The sequence below is a fragment of the Solanum stenotomum genome, chromosome 1 (assembly GCF_019186545.1).
Source record: "Solanum stenotomum isolate F172 chromosome 1, ASM1918654v1, whole genome shotgun sequence".
In the NCBI taxonomy this organism is placed as follows: Eukaryota; Viridiplantae; Streptophyta; class Magnoliopsida; order Solanales; family Solanaceae; genus Solanum; species Solanum stenotomum.
The window spans coordinates 25143776-25159787 of NC_064282.1; the positions used below are offsets into that span (position 1 = coordinate 25143776).

The following is a 16012-nucleotide window of genomic DNA, read 5'->3' on the forward strand; positions in this document are numbered from 1 at the left end:
CTGACTAAATTCAAATTAACGTCGAAATTTTTTATATTTGGAATAAAGTATTCTAATTATGAATGAAAAAGTATTTGTCAGTCCACCGCGTTAATAGTAATTACCCTATCTCTTTTATCAAAGAGTGACATGCAATGCAATGCAAAAAAAAAGCTTATTAAGTCAACCTTTGGTACGTTAACAAGTTCACATTAAATTAACTGGACTAAAGTGAAGAGGGGTCTATTTATTTGTGTTGTCTCTCTATTTATTGGCATTTCTATTGGTGAGACTAATTTTCATTGCCCTCTGCCTCTTCATTTTGTAATAATGGGAAGAACACCTTGCTGTGAAAAAGTGGGTATCAAGAGAGGCAGATGGACTGCAGAAGAAGATCAAATTCTCACTAATTATATTCTTTCTAATGGAGAAGGCTCTTGGAGGTCATTACCCAAAAATGCCGGTACGATTACCTACTAGCCTTTTATTTTAATCTAAATTTAAATCCTTCTTTTCTTCGTTTAACATTTTTTATATTTTATTTCGAAGGATTACTGAGATGTGGAAAGAGTTGTAGACTAAGATGGATTAATTATTTGAGGTCTGACCTCAAGAGAGGGAACATTACTTCTCAAGAGGAAGATATAATCATAAAGTTACATGCAACTTTGGGTAACAGGTAATTAATTAATTACTTAATTTGACTTTTTAACTTGCTGATTAAACCACTCATTTTGTTTCTTTTTAGTCTAGGTCCGGGAAAAATGTCACCTTTAAAATCATATATTATTATTATTTTTAAAAATATCTTAAACTTATTTTAGGTTATAAACATTGTCACAATAATTTGGTGTAATATTTGGTGCTCCAATCCAACACCACTTGTTATAGTACCATTTTGATGTGTGAATATATAGTGTTACACCAAACCTAATGTAACAGTACTATTCATCAAAACCCTCTTATGGTGTAATGGATTCGAGCTAGAGAAAGAATAAAGAATATTTTTAAGGTAAATAATACTTCATTTGTTTAAAAAGAATGACTTATTTTATTTTTTCTTTTTAAAAAGAATGATTTCTTTTCCTTTTTAACAACATTTTAATTTCAGTTGTCCACTTTAATTTCAGTTGTCCACGTGACATGTTTAATATCACAAAATTCAAGAGTATTTTGATATGTTTGACATAATTTTAGTTTAGAACTACAAGATTAATAAATCTTCTTTATTTTCTTAAATATCGTGTCAAATTAAACTAGGTCAATAGTATAATGGATTGAAGTAGATGCCCTAATAAATAAAAGTGAGATCAATGCAATTATAACTTAAATTCATCACTTCCTTTTTACAACTTTAATTCATCACATATAACCGACAATTTTTTTTCTTCTTTTATTTCATGTTTACTCCACTTTATAGTATATAGTAATGTTTGCCTGGATAAAAAGAAAAAAAGTTCTGAACACTTTAATTTGTAGGGTATTATTTTGTACATCCATTATTTTTGCTAATGAATTAGTAAGTTAATTAAATTGGCCCCCTCGAGTAAGTTCAATATTACCTTTTTTTTCTTTCACATGACGAGTGACACATGCATGCTTTAAAAGCAATCAATCCTTTCTATTATTAGTCCTATACCAACTTTAGAAAATTAACGGTGACAATTTAAAGTATTTTTTTAAACTAGAAAACGTATCTTAAGTTGGATGTATGCACATATATATCAAATAATTCCAACAAAGAAAAAATTTAGAAAAAGTGTGTTAGTTGTGACATTAAATATGATGATTAATACGTATACCATCTTTCTAGTTTCTAACATCTTCTAGTGTTATCGACTTTTTAAAATTGCAGGTGGTCTCTAATAGCGGGACATTTATCAGGTAGAACAGACAATGAGATTAAAAATTATTGGAACTCTCATCTAAGTCGAAAAGTTGATAGCTTAAGGATACCAAGCGATGAGAAGTTGCCTAAAGCTGTAGTTGATTTGGCAAAAATGGGTACATTGAGGCCAATTAAACATTGTAGAAAATTATCGATTAATCGATTAAAAAATAAAAAGTCAAACTTATTAGAAGCTAAAGAAAATAGTACTTGTGGACCTTTGAGTGGAATTGTTCCTATGCCTTCTACACCAAACATGGAAAAAGAAGCATTGTGTAGTGCAAATATGCCAGCTTGTGATAGTACCATGGAATTAATGCAAGAAGATGTAGCAAAGGTAGAGGTGCCAAATTCTTGGGCAGGGTCTATAGAGGCCAAGGGAAGCCTTAGTTCAGGTACGAATTTCGGTGTTTTGACCATTTTTTATTGTGAAATTTGATTAAAAAATAATTGTTAATATTAAAGTGAAAAATGATATTTAAGATTTGTTGCAGTTGTGTTTGGTCGTGCATACAAATTAGACTTGTTGTTTTTTATTTTTTCTGAATTATTTGGAGTAAAGATTTTGTTTTTGTTTTTTTTTATTTAAAAAAAAAAATTCGAAATTTTATAGCCAAATATGATTCTCTGAGTTTTAACTATGAAAAAAAGTGGGAAAAAAATATGGTCAAACACCCTCTAATAATTAAATACTTGAATTTTGATTTTCAATAATAGATATGAGTTGTGACATAGTATTGATATATTGAAATGTGATTATTTTATCGAAAAATTTAATTTGGGTTAGAGAACATATTTTCCTTACTATTTTGTGTCTTATTTTTTTATTTTTATATAACGTCATTTCCTATATTTAGTACTTTTTAAATCCAACATCTATGGGTCAACCATGCGAAGTACTTTTTGTTATTTTTAATTATTAGGCAGAAATAATTGAATTGTAGTACCTCTTGTATGTACAATTTTTAAATATATATATATAATTTTTATATATATAATTTTTATATATCTAAATATATATTTTTTTGTCTGAGCAGATAGTGGTATGGAATGGCCAAGACTCGAGGAGATTATGCCAGACGTGGTGATTGATGATGAAGATATGAACCCAAATTTCATTTTGAATTGTTTAGAAGAAGAAGTAATGAGCAATAATGCAGGGAATAATTATTCATGTATCGACGAAGGAAATAAAAACGTATCAAGCAATGATGAAAAAAGCAAATTATTAATGGATTGGCAAGATGATTATGAATTAGTATGGCCAACGCCACCATGGGAATTAGAAACAGACATAATTCCTAGTTGGCCACAATGGGACGATACTGACACTGATTTGCTTCAAAATTGCATCAATAATAATTATGAAGAAGCAACAACAATGGAAATTAATAACCAAAATCATAGTGCCATTGTCTCTTGGCTTTTGCCTTAGAAATATAATAATAATATGACATTGTATTGCTTTTGAATATATTACTCAACTCGTTTAGTTTCGTGTACTTGGAATGTGGAAATTGGAATGACTAGTTTATGATAGTTCATGTACATATTTTAAGTTTCATGTCATTGTTTAGAAATATAGTCAAGTGTATGAATTGATGTAGTAATAAATGCTATTATTACTTTTTCGTTATAATTGAAGTGTCTTAATTTGATTAGGGAGCAAAGTTAAGAATATAGTGATTTTTTTTGAATTTTGTTATATAATTTAAAGATGTGGGTAATGTAACATGAATTTGGTGATCTTATATAAATGTTGAAATTGTAAAAGGAAATGCAATATTTTTCTGAAAACATATTAAAATAGAGTAATATTTTAAACAAATTTGAGAAAAATATTGACAAATTAAACAAAGTATAATACATAAATATGCTCATAAACTTGATCTTATCTAGTATTTATGACCTTTCAATTATATATAAATAAATATTTAATTTTATATAAAATTAAACAAATAGATACATGTATCATATGTGATATTTTCAATACACCTATGATATCATATAGAGCGTAAATTATTATGCAAAACATGTATGCATAGTTTTACAATTCTTTACAAAAGAAAACATTTAAGAAAAAAACACATATTATTAAAAATAGACACTTAAATTGAACCAAATAAAATACTCTCTAGTACATAAATTGCCTTTTATAATACATTGGCAAATTAAACAAGACATAATACGTGAATATGCTCATAAATTTGGTCTCATTTAATATTTATGAATAAGTAGACATTGAAATTTATAGGCATAATACATAAAGAGGACCTTTAACTTGACATCAATTCACAACTATGACCCTAAACTTTGCCAGTGCACAAGTAGACACTTTAACTATCACAGATTTAAACAATTAAACACTCGTATATCCCAGGTAAAGTGCGTGATATACAAATGCTTCTACGTGGCTGCCAACTAATTAAAATAAATACACGTGGATTTTTCAATTAAAAAACTGAAAATAAAAACAAAATAAATAGGCATAATACATAAAGAGGACCTTTAACTTGGCATCAATTCACAACTATGACCCTAAACTTTGCCAATGCACAAATAGGCACTTTAACTATCACAAATTTAAACAATTAAACACTCGTATATCCCAGGCAAAGTGCGTGATATACAAATGCTTCTACATGGCTGCCAACTAATTAAAATAAATACACATGAATTTTTCAATTAAAAAACTGAAAATAAAAACAAAATAAATAATATTTAACAACTCTGACCCTATGCTATAACGGAGAACAACGTTTTCCTCTTTCTTCTCTACAAAATCCTAACCTAAGTTCCTACATTTCATCCTTCGAATCAAAGGTAAAATTGTTCAAGAAATTGTGAAGAAAGAGAGGAAAATGGCAAAAAGCTGTTGAAGAAATTAGAAAGAAGAGAGTAAAGTGAGATTTATATATATATATATATATGAAAGAGATTCATTAAGGGTAGAAGAGTCATTTAGCGTTTTTTTAACTGTTAGGGGCCTTTATTTTTATCACTGACGCGCCTAATTGAAGTGTGTTTCACGCACTTTGCCATGTAGGATTAGAGTGTTTAATTGTTAAATTTTTGGATAGTTGAAGTGCCTACTTGTGCACTAGCAAACTTTAAGGTCATAGTTGTGAATTGATGCCAAGTTAAAGGTCCTCTTTATGTATTATGCCAAATTTATATAAAGATGTGCAAATAGAAATATGTATCTTACGTGACATTATAGAACATCACGTAAAGTGCAAATTATCACATAAAATATGTATATCTACTTATTCAATTCTTTTTAAATCTAAGTAACTACTTATACACCTAAATAATTGAAAATTATAAATATCAAATTAGATGGTACGTTTATATATTATGACACCGAATAATAGTTATATACATGCATATAAGTCAAATGCTTGTTGTCACTTGTCCTTGATTCATGCCACTATATATAAATTATTACTGCAACTAGTTCAGTACCTTGAATGCTGGAACTTGTCAATCAATATCGGTCAAATCACATTTTAACTGGCCATCCATACAGTAAAATATATTCATAATATTTCTTTGGTAAATATTCATCCCGCTTCTATTTTATTCTCCATTTTTTATATTGAAGCGTAAAATAGAAAATAAACACTCCAATCTCTCTTTATTTTACTTTTTAAATATATAATTTTTTATTTTTTCAGACAATCAAATTCAACTCAATTCTTTATTTTACTTTCTATAATAAAATATTGTTCTCTTTTCTCAATATTATATTATTATTTTTATTTCTTTTTCTTAATTTATAATATAAATCTTTTTTTCCTAAACAATTCTATATAATTTTCATGTAATATAATTTTTTTAATATAAAATTATATTTTATTCTAAATTTAATAATAACATAAATTGGACAATTCAAATTAAATTAAAATTATTAATGATATAATTACACAAACATTAAAGAATCATTCAACTTTAAATATTATTATGTTACTACCATAAATGCTCTATTAATACATTATAGAGTTCAAAATAACATTTTTGTGCATTCTTGTATTTAAATTATCATGTCACGTATTGTATTTTTAAATTAAAATTTTCATCTTATCATATAAATTTTGTGCATTCTTCGTAGTGAGTAATAATAATAATTTTAAATTAGAGTATCACTTAAATTGATGAAAATTAAAATATTATTAAATCAAAATGAAAGTAGTATATACTCCCTCCGTCCCTATTTACTTGTCCATATTTCCTTTTTTAGTTGTCCCTATTTAGTTGTCCATTTTGACAAATCAAGAAAGAACAACAAATTTTTTCCTATTATACCCTTATTTACACTTCTTGAAAATTGTAAAAGTGTATGTTGTTTCCCTCAAATTTATTTCACTTGAATTCAAATAAGTGGTTGTAATTTTGAAGTGAAAAGTTGTCATAAGGGTAAAATTGTAACTTCACTGTGCTAATCATTGTTGCCTTAATCTGTGTGTCATTTCTAAAGTGGACAACTAAAAAGGGACGGAGGGAGTATTAAATAACATATTTTTTAAAAATGTTATATTACATTAACAAAGAATTATGAATATTAGAGATTTATTTAATGGTCTTATATCATTTTTTCATTAAGTTGTATTAATTTAACGGAAAAGGGTCAAAATTGCCCCCGAACTATATGAAATAGGCCATTTATACCCTTCGTTATATTTTGGGATAAAAAATGTCCCTATTGTTATCCTAAGAGACCACAAATACCCTCAAGAGTTAATACCCCAAATTTTTGTTGATGTGGCAAGCCACGTGGGACTAATCCTTCCACCTAAGTGTTGTCAACTAGGATTCACTACAAAAGAACTAGACCTTTAGCGGCAACAACAGTCGCCACAAAAGCCCAGAAAATCGTCACTAAAAGTTTTTAACATTAAATTCTAATTTTGTGTTTTTTTTCTTCATTGTTTTTAAAAAACCAAATATGATATCGATTAAGTAGGAGTTTGAAGACACTATATGTTTTAATTTTATGTCATATGTAAATGCATAAAATGTACAATGATGCATTATATATATATATATATATATATATATAGTAGGAGATTTGAATCGAGAAGTAATTTTGATTATTTTTCGTAATAATATTGGATGTTTTTAATATGGATATTGCAAGTTATTTATTTTAGAAAATTAGGTCGCAATCGAAAATTAATTATCATATTTTTTTGTAGAAAAAATAGGTTTTACTAGTGAATGGTTGTTGGAGCCTTAATCGCCACTAAAAATTACTCATAACCTTTAGTGGCAATATTTTGGGATTTTGTGGCGACTTTGTCGCCACTAAAAGTCAAGTTCTTTTGTAGTGAATCTTAGTTGGCAATGCTTAGGTGGAAGGATTAGTCCCATGTGGCTTGCCACGTCACTAAAAATTTGGGGTGTTAACTCTTGAGGGTATTTGTGGTCTCCTGGGATAACTGCGGGGGTATTTTTGATCCCAAAATGTAATGGAGGGTATAAGTGATCTATTTCGCATAGTTTAGGGGCAATTTTGACCCTTTTCCGTTAATTTAATAGGATAGTGACTTATAATTTTATTTTTTAGAGGCCAATTGGAAACATGGAAGAAATTGTATTATTTTTTATTAAACCATTTTCATTTACTATCTTGAATATTTTAGTAGTTTTAAAGAAATTATTTTAATAAATAATGTTCTATCACTCTTATAACATGTACTAAGTTAAAATTAAGTTTGAACCCATATGAAATCACATATACCCGCAACCCTCACCTCCCCACATTAATTTTTAAAAAATCCACTTCAACCCGCTCCGCATCCCACCCGCCCCGCATAGCCTTAACACCTCGCCCCGCCCCATTGCTATATATATATAAATGCCGCTAAAAACATATTTTTAGTGACAATTAAGATATTATCGTTAATTAATTGTCGCTAAAATTATTTTTGATGTAGTGATTGTTATATAATACCAGTGAATGTTTGACATCAATTGTGACATTCATAACCCAACAAGTAATACATTCACCAATGTGAATATTCAATCTACTAGGATTTTTATTATAATTATTAGTTGATTCTTTATTTTATATATCAATGAACTGTCTTTTCTATATATAAAAAAAAACTGTCTTTCAACAAACACTTTTTATTATGAAAGCTATAATCTTACAGGTGACATTCAATCATAAAATAATATAATATAATATTTCAAGTGACGTTCCTTCATAAAATTAAGAAATACGACCTTTAATTAAAAAGGATGTATAATCAACCACCAAAATGAGTAATTCAATATAATCAATTGTAGTTCTTATTAAGACAGAATAAATTATGTGAAATTTCACTACATATTACATATCAATATCCACTAAAGACATATTATGGAGTTGACATAATACAACCTTTTGTGCGTCTATCTTTCCTTTTAAAAATTTCTATGGTTAGTTATGTATATTTTTCATAGTATAGATGCATTTTTATTTTCTTGGTTATTGATCAAATCTTTTAGAGACAATCATGTTTTTTCTCATAATATGTATTGTAAAACTATTTTATATTATCAGTGTAAAGAAGTTAAAACTCTTTTCTTTTTTGGTCCTATGCTATTTCTCCCTCCTCACAAAGGGTATTTGATTTTGTGTTCTATTATAATTTCTTCTTAAGAAGATTTATCTCAAACCTTACGATGGAATTTTTTCTTTTATATGTAAAACAGTATAAGATTAAAAATGAAATATAATTTTTTTTTGTAGGATATAGGCCACCGAGTTTAATTTACTTTTAGGATTGGCAAAATATAAAAGTAGCTTTTTTGATGCTGAAATATATTGATCTTTCTTTTGCTGTTGGTCCATGACATTAAACATACATGAGTATTTAATACTCTCTCCATCCACTTTTATTTGTCAGGTTGCATTTTTCGAAAGTCAATTTGATTAATTTATTAATTTGACTTTTTAAACAAAATTTTTTAGATATTTAAAAACTGTACGAAAAGTACTATATATTACAATTTTTTGCATATCAATATGATAAAAAATTAAATCATAAAATGTTAGTAGATTTTTTTATAGTTTGACTCTAAAAAACGAAACTATGACAATTAAAAGTAGACGAAGGTAGTATGCATGTGCTAATAATGGAACGGAAAAGGGCCAAAAATACCCTTGTACTATACGAAAATGTTTAAAAATACCTCTCATCTACCTATTGAATTAAAAATACCCCTCAGTCAATTTTTTTGGTCCAATATTACCCTTTAAACTAATAACCTTATATTTTTTAATTATTATATTTAACAATTATTACGTGGCGTCTTTCTATTGGATAAAGTTAAATTTCAACCCACCAAATTTTCTCCTACCCACCCGACCCATATTGACATTTTTTGACCCAAACCCAATTAAAAGATCCATCACAAATAAAAAAACATATCGTCTCTTCTCCATCACAGTTAGGAGCTGAAGGTGGGTTCTTGTACACGATTGTTGGATTGTTGTTGGCGCTAATGACTCAAGTTTTGGTTCATCTGAGGAACACAAAGTTTGCTCATGGCTTTGGGGCATTTAATTATGTTTATGCATTTGAGCTTGTTAGCTTGATTTCACCAGTGTTGCTCCTGAAGGATTATGTAAGTCACTCAAAACAGATTGCCAAGCGAATATTTCATGTTGGAAATAGTTCTTATCAAGCCCAAGTATGTAGTCTTCTCTTCCCTTTTGGCAAATAGCATCATGAATTGATCACTTCTTCTGAAGTCCAAAATCAAGTTTAATTTATTGGAATATTCCCCTTCTGTCTTGAACGACAGATCGAAAGACTTCAATATCAGATGTCAAACTTGAGGCAAATTGGGACTTAACTGCTAAGTCCCAACAAGATAAACCAAATAACGGAACTTGCGAATCTGCTCCATTTGCTCAACTGCGAAAAGAGCTCACAAGGAAACGTTCTGCCCCAGCTGGCCATAGTGATGGATCTTTTAAATCAAAACCTTCAGCTCCTAACTGTGATGGAGAAGAGACTATATGTTTTTTATTTGTGTTGTATCTTTTAATTGGGTTTGGGTCAAGGAATGTCAATATGGGTTGGGTGGGTAGCAGAAAATTTGATGGGTCGAAATTTAACTTTATTCAATAGAAAGACGCCACATAATAATTGTTAAATATAATAGTTAAAAAAATATACGATTGTTGGTTTAAAGGGTAATATTGGACCAAAAAGATTGAATGAGGGGTATTTTTAATCCAATAGGTGAATGAGAGATATTTTTAAACCTTTTCGAATAGTACAGAGGTATTTTTGGCCCTTTAATTCTTCATAAGTTAGGTTTCAAACATAAATGATCAAAAAATGCTTAATTATAATTCTATTATCTTTTTTTATGATGATGGTGATGACTGATGCATTATTTGGGTCCATTTTTATGCACGCAAGATTATCTAATACACCGTGAAATTTTTTGTTATTAGAAAAAGGGCTAACCCATCGGTGACCCCCTAAACTTGGCACAATCTTTCACTTAGACACCTCAACTAAAGGATTTTCATTTTAAACACCTAACGTAGGGTTCCCATGTGTCACTTTAACACTTATTGCACAGCTGGAGTGTCGCGTGATTTTCACTGATTCAAGGCGTGTAAACATCAAAATTTCGTCTGATGTGGCATCCCCAACGGTAATATTACTCCACATTATCTATTTATATTATTTTTTCTCCAATTGTACCCTAACTAAGATCCCAATTTCTCTCTTATTTTCCAATTTCTCTCTTCTTCAGCCTTTCTTTAATTCTTGGCCCTTAATACTTTCATGTCGAGCTTCTCCAATTCTTCCATGGCATCTGTGGATGAAGGTCGATATTGTAGGTGTGGTAATGAAGCACTATTAAAGACTTCATGGACCCAATTAAATCCAGGGGGTAGTTTTTTTACTTGTAAAATTTCAAAGGTAAAATTCTTTGTTTCCCTTATTTTTTTGAAGTCAATTAGATGATTAATTGTTGGCGTCTAATTCTTTTTGATTGGTTTTTATAGAAAATGGGTGGCTGTGACTATTTTTTTTGGTATGAAGATCGACACCCTCCACAAGCAAACAGGGTAATGTGGGGATTGTTGAAGAAAGTCAATGCTTTTGATGAAAAATTAAAGCGAGCAAGAAATATATTTATTGTTGGTGTCGTTGCTACTGGGTTGCTGATGTTTGGAATATGGAAATTGAAGCCTAATTGTTAGTATTCTTGAGGTGTTCGGTCTAGTAGTATTTTTGATGTTGTATTTGGTGTTCGATCTAGTAGTATTTTGATGTTGTTGTTGTTGTAAATTTTTTACGTAAATGTGCATTTTGGATTCAATGAAATTCTATGTTGTTGTTGCAGTAAAATTGGTTTTTTGGCTACAGACAAATCTCAAATTTGTTCTCACAATGTAACACCAAAAGCAAATAGCCAAATTACACAATTGGTCATATTCGTCACAATGTAATACCCAAATTACACAAAACATAGACAGTTATATTGCATGCTCCATAATGAGCTCAAAGTTAGCATTATGCTACATACCATTCAAGGCTACAACCTTCAAAAAAGTGTACCAAAATAAGGCCCCAAAATAAAGCTAGCATAATCAAAAGTTACATACAACCTTCACAAAAGTGTTTACTAGTACCAAAATAAAGCTAGCATACTCCAAAAACATTAGACAGCAAAATAAGGGCCCAAAATCAACCTATTCTAAGTTGGTGCTACTTTTTCATTTTGTTTGCCATTTGCTGCAATTGGGAAGTGGTGACAACATCCTTTCTTTTTCCATCTCAAGCCTCTAGGCTTAAAGCCAAGGTCTATATCCGTTAAACTTGCATCCTTATAACTTGAACCTGTTGGTAGAATCCTTTGACTTGAAGTCCCAAGCTGTTTTTTTAAAGAAAAAACCAAAATTTATATATAAACTTGCATTCATTTCAGAGACAGTTTGTGACAAACTTATGTTTAGTATTTGGGTTCCACTTGCACTTGTGTAGATGCCAAATCCAACGTTACTTGATCCACCATTAGTTGGCCTCTTTGGTCCCCCTCTTGTAGAATCTTCTCTAGTTGCAACTCTTCCTCTTGTAACAGGAATACTTGTATCCACAAATGGTGGTGGTTGTCTTGCTTTTGCAGTTTCCCTTGCCCTCTTAACTCTACTGGTATCACCACAAATTGTTGTTGAAGAAGCATGACTGTTTGATGCTGTTGAAGCAGGTTGGTTGAATCTTGTTGGTCCAGGTTGGAAGGAGCTTGTTGGTTCAGGATGGCAACTTCCTTGTGAACTTTGACCAGCAGTAAATTGTGAACTGTGGCTAGCTGGTTGTGAAGTATGGACACCAACCTAAATATCAAACATAAAGTTTGTTCATTACATTCAACAAGAATTCAAAAAAGGCATAAACAAATAATAAATTATTTTACCTTGCAATATTTCTCGTTGTTTACACTTGGAACAAGTAATTTTTACCTTTTGTTTGGACATCTTTCCATACTTCTTTCTTGATTCATCTTTACTCTTTCTTCTATTTCTTGGAGGTCTACCAGGCATTTGCTTAGGTTCAGGAGGCTCAATCCTTAGATTGTTAGTTTCAGGCCATATCTTCATATTTGAAATTGGTTGAATGAAATGACTATAAGCCTTTAAGAAGGTATCCTTCCTATACTAATGCTCCACAAGTGGTTCAGGTTCCTGTTCTATGTGGTACAAAGCAGAAATAGCATGTTGGCATGAAATGCCTCTCAATTGCCAAGTTCTACAGCTACAAACTCTATTAGTCAAGTTGACTGTATACCTATACTGCCCTTCTCCAATCTCAAACCCAACATCAGCATTCCAAAGCACCTTGCATGCCCTAGACTTTTCCTTATTCTCCTCCAACATAAGTCTAGCCATAGGTGCAATATCATATATCCATGTGTCATCAAACTTAATCATATCCACAGTTTTAGTCATTAATTTTCTCCTAATTTCCTCCAACATGGTTATTATAGATTTGTGTCTACATGATAAGATCCATGAGTTAAAGGTTTCACACATGTTATTTTCAACTGCATCACATTTGGAATGCTCTAACCCATGACACTTGTGGATAATGCAATAAATCATCATTAATTTCATTACCAAGTCTGCTCATTTTGTAAAGCTCCTCACTGTACTTCACTTCAAAAGTTGCCTTGGAACATCTCCAGAATTGTTTTCTCCTTTCCTCTCCCTTCCATCTTTTACTCCAATTAGACCAGATGTGTCTAGCACACATTCTAACTTCAACATTTGGATGCAGTTCACCAACAGCTGCTTGAAGACCCTACAATAAAATACAATTCAAGAAAGAAAACACATTTCTATATATCTACCATTATTAAAGTAATAGACAATTACCTTCTGCATATCTGATATTACAGTAAGACCCTGTCCAGTACCCAACTGTAGGTCCTCTTTCAAGTAGTTGATAAAGAAACTCCAGCTATGTTTAGTCTCCTTGTCCACAACCGCCCAGGCTATAGGAAACATCTGATTGTTTCCATTTTTTCCAACTGCTACAAGAAGTTCACCCTTACAAACACCCTTTAAGAAACATCCATCAAATCCTATTATTCTTCTACATCCTTCCTTCCACCCTTTCTTCAATGCATCCAAACATACATATAAGTACACAAACAAATTCTTTCCTGGTACAGTTTCTCTATCCATCCTTACCCAAACAGAACTATCAGGATTGGTTTGTTTTATGACTTCAGCATAATCACATAACCTTGAAAATTCCATATTCCAGTCACCCATGTTTTCTCTAAGAATCATCATCTTTGCTTTGTAACAAATTGTTCTACCCACTTTTAGTCCTAACTCCTCCCTGCACAATTCTTGTATTTCCCAAATCCTCAAAGATGGTTGTTTAGTTAGTTCATCCTTGAATCTACTTGCTAGGAACTTAGTTGTACATATTTTGTTCTTATTTGATGGTAAACACTTGTGTATATGATAGTAATTCTTAATTATAAAGTTACTAGAATCCCTATAAATAGCACCATAGCACAATCATTTGCATTTTTCTTTGAATTTACATTTAACTCTCACTCTATGAACTTCATTAGGCCTTAACTTAATCTGATAATTTTTTTCAACAACATATTTTGCCAAAGCCTTTCTAAATTCCTTAGCATTCTCAAAAATCATTCCAAGTTCAAAAATAGCAACAGTACATTGATTATCATACCTGACCTTTTTGCTCTTTCTTCTGCCTGGTAGATCAACACCTCCAACAGCTTCTGCATCTAGCATATTAGTGCTATCATCACTATCACATTCTGAGCTATCAATATACTTCTCATCTCCTCCCAATCTGCTAATATATCTATCCTTCTTATTTATTCCAATATCTTCAAAACCTCTATCCACACCAGCCTCACCTATTGGTATTTCTTTAGTTATTGTTTTCTTCTCCCTATCTCTTTTCTTCCTAAGATTAGGATTTCTTTTGTTTCTCCTTTCAGCCCTAAGGGATCTCAATTCTTCATCAACATCTGAATCATCTTCATTTGGAATAGCATCTACATCTGTGTCACTACTAGGCAGATATGATTTAGCTTCATTTTAATTTGTATCACCTCCAGGCAGTTCTGTATCAACTCCATTCAAATCTGAATCATTCTCCACAGTTCCCTCAGTATTTATACCCACGGATTTATCAACAGGATCAGACCATGGTAAAAGACCAGTTGGAGCAGGTAATTCTTCCAATTCATCAACTTCATGGACCACATACACATGAAACTCATCATCATCTACCAAGTCTTTCACAAATTCTAACAATTGAGTATCAGAAGTAACTTGAACTAATTCATTGTTATCTTCACAGTAAAATCCCTTCACATTTGTATACCCAAGGTCTTTAGTGTAGGAAAGAAACTTGACAAGACTAAAATGGTCTTTATCTATGCCAACACCAAATACATCTACTTCTCGTTGGTAAGTAGGGTTAGGGTTTCCAACAACACACCCCCTATGATGAAAACAAGTTAAAATATAGCTGTCCATATTTCGAAAAGAAGACCCCAATAAAAGGAAATACCTAAAAAACCCCATACTTTACCAGCCAAAACCTATATTAAAAATGAAAATAAAAAAAGCGGAATCAACAACAATATACACCTTCAACAACAATATACACCTTCTTGAAGAAAACAAAAACAAAGGTAGAAAACAAAATACACCATTACCTTCAATTTCTCCAATGTCACACAACCCGATACCTCGTAAATACAACCTTAAATCTGAAAAATGGCGACATAAAATACAACAATGGTTATTACTAACAACGAATTGAAGGAAAAACAAAGAAATACATGTGAAGAGAAGGGAGATTTACCTAGGGTTTTCATCGGAGAAGACAGATAATCGTATGAAGGAAGTTGAAAAATCACAAAGAATGGTTCCATTTTTCTTTTAGTTTGAAAAAAAAAATGACGTGTAAAGAGGTTTAAGAGTTGGCATCATATAATTGGTCAGTTAATCCACGAAGAACGGTTGTCTTGCACGCGCTTATGATCAACAGAAGTCTGTGCAAAAAGTGTTAAAGTGACACATGGAAACCCTACGTTAGGTGTTTAAAATGAAAATCCTTCAATTGAGGTGTCTAAGTGAAAGATCGTGCCAAGTTTAGGGGGCCACCAATGGGTTAGGCCTTAGAAAAATGTCTGTATTTAGATTTTAAGAATGAAGAATCTCTCATTAAGAAATATTTTACTTTTATTTTAAGGGTTCATTTGACTCGAATCAGAATTAGTGATCGTCAATTAAAATAATTTTTTTATTTATCTATTTTAATAATTTGAGAGAGATTTATTATTAATTATTCTTGTCATTAAATAAATATAGAAAATAATACCAGTCAAATTTAAAATTTTTGAGTAAATTACAAAGGATAATTTAATTAAAACAATTGCTAATATAAGGATCCACGTACGACATGTTACAATAGACAAACCTTGATCTGCTATGATTTTGATCTGTCTTATAATGTTTTAGCCTTTTTTTTTTTTTTAAAAAAAGGTGGGGGTGGGGTGGGGGGGAGATGTTTAAATATGCCATCGGATTTTGAAAAAAGACTTATCTATGGAATCCGTTAAAAGTTTGCC

The 16012-nt window shown here is 30.7% G+C and overlaps 1 protein-coding gene across 1 annotated transcript; it reads left to right on the top strand.

The window, feature by feature from the left end:
* The first annotated feature begins 298 nt into the window (after positions 1 to 298).
* On the top strand, positions 299 to 3315 carry LOC125876837 (transcription factor MYB10). The gene is made up of 4 exons (XM_049558097.1): positions 299 to 442; positions 529 to 658; positions 1835 to 2262; positions 2905 to 3315. Exons 1-4 carry the CDS (start codon positions 310 to 312, stop codon positions 3300 to 3302), a joined length of 1089 nt encoding a protein of 362 aa, XP_049414054.1. The 5' UTR covers positions 299 to 309; the 3' UTR covers positions 3303 to 3315.
* The last annotated feature ends 12697 nt before the right edge of the window (positions 3316 to 16012 follow it).